The sequence below is a fragment of the Pieris napi genome, chromosome Z (assembly GCF_905475465.1).
Source record: "Pieris napi chromosome Z, ilPieNapi1.2, whole genome shotgun sequence".
NCBI classification, from domain to species: domain Eukaryota; kingdom Metazoa; phylum Arthropoda; class Insecta; order Lepidoptera; family Pieridae; genus Pieris; species Pieris napi.
This window is the reverse complement of record NC_062259.1, coordinates 13,263,919-13,278,374: the sequence shown is the minus strand read 5'-3', so window position 1 is coordinate 13,278,374 and position 14,456 is coordinate 13,263,919. Positions and strand designations below refer to the sequence as shown.

Here is a 14,456-nt window from a genome sequence, read left to right as displayed (position 1 = left end):
TTTGATTTAATCACCAAATAACAAAATCAAGACCCTCATTCCTATAGTACTTACGTAATACTTGAAGGGAACTGTCCGATCCACCCCTAAAATAAAATACTTATATTGTTTGCCAAATAAATTTTTATTCATAAATAATGCATATAATAAAAATATTTTCTATCTTGAATTAAAATATTTGTATACAACATAAAAATTCCAACACAATCCTGTAACATTCAATGTGAAATAAAAATACGAAAATCCACAAATGTTTAAATAAATATAAACTTCATCAATCCACAAACTTATCCCAGCCCGTGGTTTAAATAGACCTAAATTTGAATTCGTTACAGGGCCCAAATAACCATAAACATAGGTGTTAAGTATCTACCATAGACTGCAATGTTTCTGGCAATGCTTCGAAAAGATTACCCAAGTAATTTGTTTACTTATAGCTATAACTATAATAAATATGTATCAATGGCAGTACATCTTAAGGGGTTTAGTCTTAATAAGTATTTTTGCTCTCGCTCAACATATTTTACGAAGGAAGTAACGACTCCATCGCCCACTGGTGTTATAATTGTGTGTAACAGTCAGTCTGGGCGTCTCCACCAGTAAATACAGCCTCGGTCGGATTTCAGGAACTACCTACCGTCTGCCACTTGTGACAGGTCACCCGACCACCTTTCGTCTTTTAAAAATCCATTAATTAATAAATTGTTTAAAGTATTGTTTTATAACGTGGTATTAATTTAAAAATATAATAATTTCTCTAGAATAAATAGTGTTGCTGTCAAACGTGTACGCAAAATATAATAAAAAACTAAGTCATGGCCTGTCCACTCTATAATCAACAATGGGCAATCTCCTTATGAATCCTAATTAAATGTACAATGATTAGAACTTGCAATATATAATAAAACAGTACTTTACATTATTATTGGAAAACAGGCTTTCTTAGGCCATATCACAACATTGGTTTCTGAATTATTCGTGCATAAAATACAAACAATTTTACAGGTAGATTTACGTGGGTGAAGGGAAATAAATCATTTATTATTTAGACTTTATACAAATGGAAACGCACAATATATAATCATTTTTAATAAATTTGCGATGAAATCTACCTGTAATAACGGTAATAATTTTTAACAGGGGTATTTATTTGCAGCTAACTATAAAAATATTGCAAAGTGTCTTTCAAACGAAATATAGAAAGATATGTACACAGCGTGACATGTTGGATGTACTTGAATATCAAGGCACACATTACTTCTTATTTACACACACTATATACACATTTACACAAACATCAATCGCCATCATTCGAAGCAATTTTGCATACATTTTCCCCTTGTTTATTCGTTAAATACGCATCAGTAGGTTCATCACACTTCTGGTCGTCACTCGATAGCGTGAGTTCGAATTGAGCGACCAGCTGACTTAAGACTTTCTTCAAATGGTCAAATGACTCTTTATCTTGAACTGGTTCTAAATCTTTATCCTCACACGTATTCTCAAATTCTTGCTTCATAGATTTAAATTCGCCGATCACTATAACTTGTTCCGGGTCATTGTTCAACGCTTCGATCAAAGCGTTTCCTTCTTTACTGAAGAGGAATACGGCTGGTATTCGTATGTCGTTTTTTCCGTCTCCGGACATCGCGAAAAGTGCTGTGCTCTCGTGTGACGAATCTTTAACGTTGTCCAGAATTATAACAAGTTGAGCATTTGTTTCTTGGATGTTTCGGACTTTTTGGGCGAACGTGCATTGACCACGTGTTGCGATAGCTATTTTACCTGCTATTTCATGACTGTTCTCTATTTGGGAGCAGGCATCGTTTGGTGTAACGTATACAGCGGTGCTCATATAGCGTTCGTTTCCTGTAATCTCTTTTCCAAAGAGTCCTGGGCCAGCCGGGTAAATTTTCTCGTTAAATTTCACACCGGCAGCGATTACGCCATTCTCCATTTCACTTAAAGAGTTCCATTTTGACATTTCACGCATAAACGTCAGTCCCTCGGCGGCGTCTCTAGCTGATTTCGCCTAGAATTAAAGACACACGTCAGTGATTAGTTTGTAAGATAGAAATTGGTTTTTTGACAAGATTAAAAACCATTTCAGATTATAAGGGCAATAAATCCTAACCAAATTATTATTTTTAATTATTTTAAGTATTTGCTTTAATAATTCATAATATTAAAAAAAAACCACGAACACGCTTCTCAAGGCAAGATGGCGGTGTACCAGCTTCATGCTGGATTCTATCTGGATAGTTTTTTAAATTCACTGCTCACTAAAAGCGTGATTTTAAGTGTTAATCATACCGTCCAGTACTACCTATATCAAACGTAATACCTCTATTTTTACCTGCTTCTTCGACTTATATCCGGCTTTTGTTACCTACGATGTGCTATGGCGGAAACTGGAGGATAGGGGTATGCCGGTTGAGGTGCTGAACTTATTTATGTATTGGTATGGCAACCAAAACAATACGATGAATTGGGCTCTCTTTTTCTGCACCGCATAGGCTCGAGAGTGGCGCGGAGCATGGTGGAATTTCGTCTCCAAAACTCTTTAACGTATATATAAATGATCTGATTGTCGATCTCAACAATCTTCCTGGACTGCAGGGTCTGTAGCCTCAGTGTTAATAGAGTTAGCTATGCCGATGATGGTACTGCTGGCACCGACGCAGTAGTAAGTACATGGCCTTTGAGGCTGGCTGCTCATACACTGAGTGCTTGCTATTATTCAAATGAATAATATTGGCAGGGTTGAAACCTTTTAAGATTTCAATAATAATCAGCCTTTAGGCTCATTGCCACTGTACTGTCGGTACTCGCTAAGTGCCTTGCGCGTTCAATAAAAACCCTTTAGGATGCTGTCGGAACTGCCACGCTTTTGCAGTGCCTCGGGCATGTTCGCCAGGCCATACTGATACCTTCTAACACGTTATTTTTAATCAAAAACAGTCTCCGTCGAAATTAATCTCGAAAACAGGATTAGACAGGAATATCATTTATAAGCATAGTCACCTCGACTCTGACCGTAAAACAATCAATATAATTATGGATTCTTTGATAAACTACTGATTACTTACAAATCATCTTACGCCATAACTCTTTTAAAGCTGTAGATTTCTCTCAATAAAACTCAATGATCCCATTAGTGTTAAACTTTCCAGTGGCTAATACAACATATATTTTTAATTATAATTAAATTCACAAAAGCTTTTCCTACTGACAAGCTTTCCTTTCAAACAGCGTCAGATTCCTTCGGTTCAGAATCAAGATTGAGATTAACAAAAATGTTGATGCCAATAATATATAAAACTTTATAATTCTAGGCCCGAATTCTGGGATGTCAATCAAACTTATACCTATCTAGTTTCAAGGCCAAACCATTTTCTATGTATGCTATTTTACAGCGCACAAAAGGAGACTGAGATACGTTAGAAAGTGTTTACCAACGTGGTAAATTTTGGTATTTAATTTATTAAAATTATTTGGAATTTGAATTTTAGTTTTTCATTATGTTTTCAAGATTTTTTTTATTTTTTTTATTAGAGCGCATCGTGCAATCAGTCTTCTGACTATGAGCAGATGAGTTGTAGGATGGTTTACCGGTGGAGATATTCCTCATTAGGAATATCTACCATAATAATATTAGCTCAGTCAATGCTGCTGAGCTCCAAGGTTCTTCGTCTTTTGAGTCGGTTTATATACTCCGGTAGGGTGAGTTGAATAGCTAGGTGGTTAGGATGATATTCCAGCCTAGTCTTGTACTTCTGAGCGTATACTTTTATTTCCTCCTTGACTGTAGGTATGCCTAGGTGTTCATGTACTTCAGCGTTTCTTATGAACCAAGGCGAGTTGCTTATTTGTTTAAGGATGTAGTTTTGTGTTTGAATTTTTTTTTTAGTTTTGAATTGAATTTGAATTTTAGTTTTGTTAGAGACACATGTAGCTCCCCACAATTGTATCCCGTAGGTCCACACGGGTTTTCAAGATTAACTTCCTGCTTCGTTAACAATTTCCTCTACAGTTATTCCTAAAACCTATCATTTAATTTTCTTAAGTAAACAATTCAATTTTTAATGTATGCCATGCCCATGGCCCAAAAAAGGATAGGAAACACTGCGTTAGAATATGGACCCTAGAATTAGTATGTCCACTAATTTCATGTTATTAACAGACTCACCGTATTAGTAGTATAAAGCAATTGTACCCTTCCGTCTGGCAGCGTTAAGACTGATATTCCCATATCAGACAATGCGTGAATTTGCCTCGGGTCATTCAAAGGCAGCAGCCTCGCGGGTGGTCGGGCCGCGGCCGATCCTAACATTTGTCGCATCGGACGTCGGACCTTTTCAGAATCTAGGGTCGCTGTGTTCGGGCATGTTCTGAAAGAATATCATATCATCCGTGAATAATGAATATGTTAAAAATAAATCTACTAACTAACTAAAGTACTTTGTCTCTTTTCATCACAGCATAAACGCAATTGATAGAAAGAAACGAAAGAATCCATTGGTTTGATTAAGTTTTTATTAATTTATTTAAATCAAATTAAAATCATTTATTCATTTAGATAACACAATGTACACTTATGAACTTCAAAAAGAAATACATATATATTGAATTCTAAATGTTTCTAATTTTACATTTACTGTCAGTTCTCAAATCAAGGGCGTAAAACGGAAGAGAAGAACTGAAACTCTCCGCCACTCATTTTTAACGCCAAGATTGTTTTACAAAATATTTTATTGCTGCAACCATTACACCATGTTTCACATGACATCTTAAGTTATTAGTAATTAATTAATAATAATTAGAAAAAAATAAATACATAAAGATTTCTCCTCTCAAAAGAAATCAATAACAATTATCACCAGAAATAAGATTTTAGATCGCCCTTCATCATGGGCAGTCAAGAAATAGCTTTAACCATATTCAACTTACTTTCTATACTTATCATCATCTTCATCATCCACCCGGATATTCAAAGTGGAGTTCTTCCCATCTGTCGCAAGCCAAAGTGGAAGAAAGTGTGCCTCAGTAGTTAACACATAATCCTCCAACTTTATCGGCAAATCCTTGTCTTCCCCAAACAGCATGAATAAATATTTAAATGTCTCAGCCAGGACGAATGAATCCATTCTATCCTCATGGATTCTCGTCCTGACATCATTGACAGCTGCGTAACCGCATGGCACTCTGGTGTACTGCTGTAGCGCTTTTAAAACTGTTTTGCCAACTTGGAGATAGTGATCGTCACCTGTGGCACGATGGAGGAAATAGGTGGATTCTAGAAATTCTGGCCGCAAGGGATGTTGGCCCCAGTGAACCTGGAAAATAGTTCAGCCATGTCAATCAACAATATGCAGGCTGGTCGTTGGCAGAACTCAAAATCCAATATATATTTCACACTTAGCGCTAAAGCCTCGTATTGATGGTAAACATCTGTTTATCAACAATTGTTGTCGTATTTGCGATCGTTTATAAACATGGCAGTAGTGTGGAGCAATTATAAAATAATGCAATAGAAGTGTTTCAATCAAAAGCATCCTATACATCACATACAGAGAACACAACAGCACTACATCCTCGGGCAACATTTAAACGCTGACTGGCGTGGACTGTCACGTGTGTCACGTGGACGTGGACGTGAATATAGGATTATATTGATTTAAACAAAGTTTCTAGCAACATTCTCGCGGCTCATCAACAATATTGATCAACTATTGCTAGACAAATGTTTATCATGAATATGAGGCTTGAGTTTCGTTTCTAAATACAATCCTGAGATTCAAGTTTACGGCTAAACAGTTAATCTAAATGAAAAATTGACTTTATCAAGAATTATAGTTTGATACAATGAAATACACATTAAAAAGGTAAATTAATGAAAAAAAAGTAAAGATTTTTAGCGCGTTTCTTTTTAAAGTTTTAGCCCAAAAACATATTTAAGATAAAATGATATTTTTAGAAAAGAATTGGACAGTTCTTAACTGAAAATTATTGCCTTAGCAAAATAAAATACCTGAAAATCACTGGTAAACGCCTCCGGTATGAATGTATGTCGTTGCATCACTTGGTACAACATCTCATGGGTTTCGACAGCTGGTTTCACATCACCAAGGAGTACTTGAAGACCAGGCCAGAAGGCCAGCAGAGCATCCATAAAATTCCGCGATTGGAGATGTGGCCTGAAAGATTTTTACAACAACTATTCTTTATTTATTTTCAAAAAGGAAGACTGGCGAATCCTTTCTTGCTAATCCGGTCTACGCTCTTAATTTGTGAACCAGTAGGATATTTTTATATTGTTTTTTTTATTCTCACTAAATTATGTTTTGATTATTGCCTCCAAAGATTTTTATTCTCAGCAATTAAAATAAAAGTTGATTGGTTTAGTGCGTTAAGACAGTTTTATGGACTGTTCACTAACTTATGAAATCCCAAAGTCCTCGCGACTCGTCTGTGTGTGTTTCATTAATTTTCAGGCAACTAGTAATAACCTTCTAGGGTTGACACACATCCTTGATACTTTCATCGTTTAAGACTAAGAAGATACAATTTATGCTTTTCTTCGCAAGTGTTAATTGCACAAAGAAAAATTTATTGGTACACAAGCGGGCATTGAAAGCACCTTAGGATTGAGGATCACAGAACACAACAACTATATTCATATATTTCGTTAATTTTTTACCAAGAATTTGTTGTATGAACATAAGGTTTACCTAAAGAAACACTTGATCAGTTTACTCGCCATTCCTAAACAAGTTAACATACATATTAAGAGGCACGGCTTAGCACGTATAATATAATAACTAATATATTATGTTGATCATTTGTAAAACCTTTTAGAAAAACAATAGGCGAGAAGGTGATCTGCTTCTGTGCTTGAAACACGCCGTCGACCTTTTAGGTCTATGGCTGCCGGTTTCCTTACAATATCTTCCTGAATCAACGTCCATTGGTACACAGCCAGGGTTCGAACCTACGACCTCAGAGATGATAGTCGCTTAAGTCATTACACCAACAGAGATTGTTATACTCCATATGATTCTCACCTATGCATATGTACCGCCAGCATAATAGGACCCCTGCTTATGTACTTCATGACCGCATTGTAGTGTCTTATAAATCTTGCCAGATACTTTTCATCGCCTAATAAAATGTAGGCCTTCAGACAATATTCGTAGTAGGAATCAATTCCTGCGCCGACACCGGAGTCTTTCCTCACCCAGTCGCCTGAGTGGATATTTATGACTGTCCCCATGAGATCTGATGTTCTGAAAAATTTATACAAATTTACGCATTAAACAAAACTATATATATATTTTTATTCACATGATTTCGATTGATATCTAGTTTTTACTTGTTACGGAACTCGCGAAAGGACTGAGGCCTAGAATATTTCTAAGATTCACAGACGAGGCGGGGCTCCGCCGTCTCGGAAGTCCCTTCCCTAATGCTTTTATTGAAGTTTGTGATGTGTATTCGATTGCGATCTGAAGCTGCTCAATGTTACGGGTAATTTCAGATTATATCTGTGCCAGTATTCGGCAGACGCCTGATTTCATTAAGATCTGCATCATTTGTAGCCTAGATCTTTTTTGTCTAACAATTTTACGTCTATCACATTACTTTAAAGTATTTGGTTGTTTAGGTGGTACAATAGACAATAGTGCTACCTGCAATAAACATACGCAAATATTTTTCTTATATATACCTATGTCTTATCTTCCACAGCCCGTCCATAGCTTTATGGGCCTTTTGCTCAAATATAGGGTTGCCAGTTAGCCGGGATAGTGCTGCCATCTCTAATATCATAGTTCCTGCACAAGCTGTACATGTTTCACGCGATTCTTTCATCCATCGGACACCGTGGCGAAGATTAACCTTGAAAATTATTACATATACACCTTGTTTTAACTAAGGCCCTCAGTTATTGTTTGCTGTAAAATTATGTTTACATTGTGATAAAGTGGAGAACTATTTTAACAACCTGTACTTATTTGATATTTTTACCATTTGACAGCGAATTTTTAATTGCAAGTTAAATTAATACAGTGCCATTTATCAGTTACAGATTCTGAAGAGAAAGACGTCCAACATTCTAATACAATTGAATTAAATACGGTAACACTTAGATTGAGCATTGTTTGCCTAATGGCTTCAGCGAGCGACTCTCATCCCTGAGGTCGTAGGTTCGATCCCCGGCTGTACCTACACCAATGGTCGCTCTAACGGTAAAGGAAAACACAGTGAGGAAACCGGCTCACCTTAGACCCAAAAAAGTCGACGGCGTGTGTCAATTACAGGAGGCTGATCACCTACTTGCCTATTAGATTGACAAATGATCATCAAATAGATTCAGATATCTGAGGCCTAGACCTAAAGAGGTTGTAGCGCCACTGATTTATTTTTTAACACTTAGATTAAAAAAGCTCCTTACAGAGATGTAAAGGGCAAAATGTGTTAATCATAATCTAAATTCAAATATTGAAATTCTTGCTAAATATCACAGCTATAAATTATTGTCAGTTAAGTATAAAATATATTAAAAATACTAACTCTGCCATGAGGTATTCCAGTGGAGGTATTAAACGCTGGTAAAAGTCGTTTACCCAAATCTTCAGCTTTAGCCAATAATTCACCATTGTACCACTGTAAAGCTGGAACTTCAGTCTTCAAAACCATGGCCAGCACGTGGGCAGATAACAGGCCTCTGAAAGATAATAAACAAAATAAAATTTCTGAGTTCATGTACATAATAATCAATATTAACAATGTTAAATAACAAAGATTGCACAAAGAAACGATAAAAAGGCCTACAAAATTAAGGTGAAGGAAATTACTGAGAAGAAAATCAAATAAGTTATATATTAGTTTAGTTTTCTATATCTTTATTACTTTGTTCTTTCATCTCCTCCAACAAAGACCGCCTACCATCCTACTGATGTTATTAGATAATTGTAACTCACCCAATCATCCTGATGTTTGTCTCAAAAACTGACACAATAATATCATGATCAAATGTTACATCATGTATGACCAGCTTTATGGCCCGACTGAATTCTGAGAAATCTCCCATGACAGCTAATGAATCCAAACTGTCTACTAAAGTGAGTGAGAAACTGAAAAAGAAAAATAGTTTTAAACATAGGAAGGCAAAATTTTGGAAAATAACTACTATATTTTATTTATAAATGAATAGTTAATATAATAATCCGACATATAACATAATTAATTATTCAAAAACATATATGATAGCTCTATTTAGGAAAATAAAAAGGCAATGAATAAAAGCAATCGCCGCAGCAGCTAAATTGGTGCACAATTTGTGTCAAGTTATTTAGTACTATCGCTCAATCAATGTGTGCTAAGCAATATTAATAGGTTAGATCAGCCTTCCATAATCAACCAAATCTCCAGAGTGTCCACAAAAATTATTTAAAAGACTCTAATGATAATAATATAAACTATGGTAGGGGAGCCCAAGAGGGGATTTCGGGATTTACTAAAGCGCGGCAGATTAATATATAGGGGGATACCTTGTACCCGGTTAAGTACCTCCACAAAATATGAGGCCCATATATAAGGCCGCCCGTGAAGGAGACAGGATCAGATTAGTAAAAAAAAATTGACCATCAGAAATTCCCGAGCGCGTCAGATTAAGGTAGGGTGAGTTAATTATATCCTAAAAAGTGTATATTCCACTAATCTGACAATTTGAGAGTGACGGAAAAAAAGGGGAGGGCAACAAAGTTGTAAAAAAAAACCGTCATCTCGACATTCTCGAGCGTAGCTAATTTTTTTTTTATTTTTAAGGAAATAATTCAAGAATAATGAAAAATATATAATCTGACGATTTCCGCAAGCCGAAATAACAAAAAATCGTCAATAAAGTTAAATGCGTGCAGCTGCGTGATGCCTACATTTCCTTTAACCGACCGGAATCTACTAAACGGCGTTCTAAATATTTCCCTCAAAATTACATTTCCTGTGAATTTGAACCGATTCGGACCGATAGATTTTGAGAAATTTTGAAAAATCTTAAAAAAATAAGAAATATTTTTTTTTAAAGTGGTTTCTTTATTGATCAACTTCAAAAACTAATCCACCTTTGAGCTTGAAAAACCACGTCGATCGCCACCAAGCTCGTCAAAAGCGGTTGATTAGTTCGAGAGATATCGTGAACGAAAGAAACCCGAAAAAGTGTTTTTTCGGGATTACTCCGAAATTTGTGGTTCTATCAATTAAAATTGCAAAATTACTTATGAAGATGATAAAACTGCGTCGAATGCCGCCAACCGCGTGAAAATTGCTTAATCCATTCAAAAGTTATTGCGGTTTGAAAATTCCAAAAATAGTGTTCTATGAAAATTCTATCAGACTTTCGAGCTGGGAGAGCTCAAATGTATAGACATGTTATTTCTTTGAACTCAGCGAGCTCAAAATATCAATTTTTAGCGCCCAGGAATGGAAGTAGCGGGAAGTTGCAGGGATGGCCCTTTCGGTGAATCGTTTTTCTAAATTTTTTTTGTCAGATCAGGCGAATCCCTCTAGATAATCGTCAGATTATGAGACAGTACGTTTAGAACATAAAGATGAACCACATATATCTTAATCTGACGCGCTTGAGTATTTCAAAATTGCGATTTTTTTTTGCATATTATGAAAATGGCCGTGGGTTTGCGTCCCATCGAAATCGTCAGATTAGTGAATGAGAGCTTTTTTTTGGTGCACTTAACACTCCCTTAGAAAATCTGACGCGCTCGATAATTTTTATTTTTTTTTCATTTTCAACCCTTAAATACAACCACCCGCATCATGCAAACGATCAGATTAACATACGTACATTATTAAAAATACGTAGGGCATAGATGCTATCAATATCTGACGCGCTCGACGATGTCCATGCAACAGTTTTTTTTTACATATTTAACTATCTATAGCCGCTTCCCCCACCGATGAAAAGGAATTTATCATATAACATTTTTTTCTTCTTTTTATCTAAGCTTTGCATCCCAATAGGTCTCTACGACGCTCGAGTAAATCCCCATTTAGCATCGTGGGCTCCCCTACCACTATAACAATTTATTACTACAAAAAATGCATTCTTCTAAATACATATTTCTAATATTTCAATAATAATTCATTTATTTAATTAATACTAAAAAGATACTACAACACAGTGAATTCATATTTGGCCTTGATAACCACTATATCACAATAGGTAATATGCAAGCAATTAAGAACATACTAATTTGCCAATTACATGCACAAAAATAATTAAAAATCGCCAGCAGCAGTATACAATATATTAATTTATTATAATATGTCCTCCAAAACCCTCTTAACCATTTGTAATATTTAATTTTCTCAAGTTACATCGCACAATAGGATTAAAATCTATCTATCATTTAAAAATATTCTCTTTTGTTAATAAGCAATAAACAAAATCAATCAAGTATTTTTGAAGTTGTACTAGATTTTATCGCAAAAACTTATTAACTATACACATATGGATAAAATTTATCTTAACAAAAAAGATTTTCATTTTTCTATTGGATATTATACTTTATGTTGAATATATATTTAGTTTACTGATAACTCAGTCACTGATAGTGTGTAAACATTGTATCTAAATGTTAGCCTTAAACAGTGGTCAATATATGAATCCTAAATTCATAGTAATAGTACTAATTAGATAAAGTAATTTAGGAAAATTACTGTAATGATAACTGATATATTTTGATTTATATAGTATAATCTGATGCTATATCAATCAAAACAAAGGTCACATTCAACACAACTATGTAACTAGTACTTACTTGCCCAAAACATCATCCATATCCCCTCGACTGGGGGTAACACCCCTCCATCTTCCCTTACAGCTAAGGGGCATTAACTCATCAGCAGGATATGCATTATCCATGTATGCATTGTATGCATGATAAAACATACACCTTGATTCTTCCCTGGAAAATAATGTTGGTACTATAATATACATTTTGAAAAAAGGAGCACAACATCAACAAAAATATATGTAAAAGGGTTGGAAATTTTAAGTAACCAGTGCCCGAAATTGAGTTATCTTATGCAGCCATAAGGGGGCAATTAATGCAACAGTATTTGTTATGTTTGTATTTGAGATTTCGGTAAAGAATATGCAGGTACCAATCTTCATTATTTATGAAGGTAGTTGGTAGTCAGGGTTAGTTTTCAGTTTCTAGTATGGTTACTCCCAGGCTCATTAAAGTATTTGATAATTATGAAATGGACTCTTATTAAAGATAATAGTATAGATTCTTCCTCTTATCTATGTAAACAGATTACTCATTTGATTAGGATTAAGATATTGTATTTCTGGGTTGTGTGATTTAGTACATTAATTATATTAAAAGAAACTCTGATTGTAACCATGATGAATTATATAGACCTTGATTAAGAATGACAATATGATGAAAAGTTTTATGAATCACCTATAATCACAATAATTTGTTTATGTGTAGACATACATAATATGATTTGTTTAATTTTTTTATGTTTTGTTAGGAATCCTAGACTGTTTGGAAATCAGGGACTGGTTGTCAAAATGTAAACTCACTAATACTTTTTTTTTACTATTGAAGTATTATAGTAGTGATATAACTTTAATCATAGCATATACTTAATTATATTCATTACAACAACAAGGACATCAAGGTTTCCTACACGAGGTCTTACCTTAAGCTTCTTCTTTCAGCCTTTGTCATTTTCTGCACAGTTTCCTCTTCGGTTTTCACACATATTATTGCAAATATTAAATAAATTAGAACAATACGATAACAAGTCATTATCACCATATCACAATGTTAAGTAAAAATCATAAAATGGGTATAATTTCTATATTTTAGCTTATGGATATAAAATATAAGAAAAGTGGCCTTAATAACTTAAATGAAAATAATCTTTACATGGCAAATTAAAAAGTGTTACACAGTCCTATAAAATGCAGAAACAAACATGTTTGCGGATAGCCAATAGCCAATAACTATAGTTTAATTTACCAACCTGCCACCTGGCGATTGGCTATTGGCATTTGACGTCTGACAGTTGAATAATTTACAGTAGTATGTCAAAATATCTTGCCATCATTATCAAAATTATTTGATTACCTTTTTTTAATTAGTAAAAACGAATTCATAATGTATTTAATTAAATAGATGTTTAAGAAGTAAATATTTAGCATTTCATAATATTATAACATAATAATATGAGATGCTAATCGTAAAAAAATCTGACTAGATTTTCAATATCCTTCGTCAAAACGAGATGTCACTTTGGTAATATAAAACAATATTATTTATTTCACTAAACTAATTGAAAATTAGTTATTAAATGAATAACTAATTAACTAGACTTTGTAAAAAAAATCACCTTCAGAGCGACTGGTACGCAGAGATTGTATTTTTATTTATTACTATTCAATGTATTATGTTGTTCACTCACGATTCACACATTTGTCGCTAGGTGGCGGTAACGTGAACGTTCCCAGTGCGCAATCACAGGATATAGGTACCAAGCTTCCGCCTACACAGTCACATAAGTTTAGTTATACCGGTTGAAACGGGAGTGACGAGTCCCTTAATCTGTAAGCGTGACCAACGTGCTTGCTTAGTGTGCGATATGAAATTTATAATGTATAGTAGAATTTTCTAACTGGTAAATCGTGTGACTCTTGCATAAATATAATAAATTAGTGTTTGTGTATGTTGAAGTGAAACCATTCGTTTATCTTTGCCGGTGAGTGTTTCTGTGTTTAAGCATGTTTAATTGTTGATAATTTCATTCATATCACTGGTATTCTACTGTTTAACGACGGGTTATTAAATAATCATTCATTTTAATGTAAAGTTTATCGAACTCTTTGTTTAGTTTTTTGTTCTATTTGAAAGAGCTACAGGCATAGCGTACTATCGTGAAGTGTCCTGTAGTGAGTAGTGTAGTAGTTATCATACGTCCCGCAAGTGTATCAATTACGATAATTTTTCGAATTTTCTTATTTAAACCCCTATCTTATCTAGATACTCAACGTAAGTAACATACAGATGGAGACAATGTTACAATGTTCGTTCCCATACTCCTCCGAAACGGCTCGACCGATTCTTATGAAATTTTTTATGCACATTCAGTAAGTCTGAGAATCGGCTACTAGTACCTAGGTACCTACCTAATCTATCTTTCAAACCCCTAAATGATAAGGGTGGTCCGGTCCACCCCTAAATTTTTATTTTTAGTTCCATGTTGGTATATGTACTAAAAAGGTAGGCTAAGTAAAATCAGATTAAGGAGAAAATAAGTTTGCGGGGGCAGCTAGTAATTTATAAAATATTAATTATGTTGAAATAATTTTATTAGAAAATTTATTAACACCTATGAAATGCCACTAGTAATCGTTTTATTATTTGACT

General features: G+C 34.5%; 2 protein-coding genes across 3 annotated transcripts in view; one reads left to right on the top strand and one right to left on the bottom strand.

Moving 5' to 3' along the window:
- Positions 1 to 105: 105 nt before the first annotated feature.
- LOC125062390 (ER degradation-enhancing alpha-mannosidase-like protein 3) lies at positions 106 to 13,039 on the bottom strand. Its single transcript, XM_047668287.1, has 10 exons — positions 12,730 to 13,039; positions 11,835 to 11,981; positions 8,982 to 9,134; positions 8,572 to 8,725; positions 7,727 to 7,896; positions 7,065 to 7,286; positions 6,032 to 6,197; positions 4,951 to 5,336; positions 4,190 to 4,391; positions 106 to 2,032 (listed from the first exon to the last, which is right to left on the bottom strand). Exons 1-10 carry the CDS (start codon positions 12,846 to 12,848, stop codon positions 1,298 to 1,300), a joined length of 2,454 nt encoding a protein of 817 aa, XP_047524243.1. The 5' UTR covers positions 12,849 to 13,039; the 3' UTR covers positions 106 to 1,297.
- Positions 13,040 to 13,589: 550 nt separating this feature from the next.
- The window catches only part of LOC125062383 (amyloid beta A4 precursor protein-binding family B member 1-interacting protein), a 66,435-nt gene continuing 65,568 nt past the window's right edge, over positions 13,590 to 14,456 (top strand). For both annotated transcript variants that reach the window (XM_047668269.1, XM_047668268.1), the window contains exon 1: positions 13,590 to 13,788. The gene's annotated coding sequence lies outside the window, so the exon portion shown is untranslated. The remainder of the gene's footprint in view (positions 13,789 to 14,456) is intronic.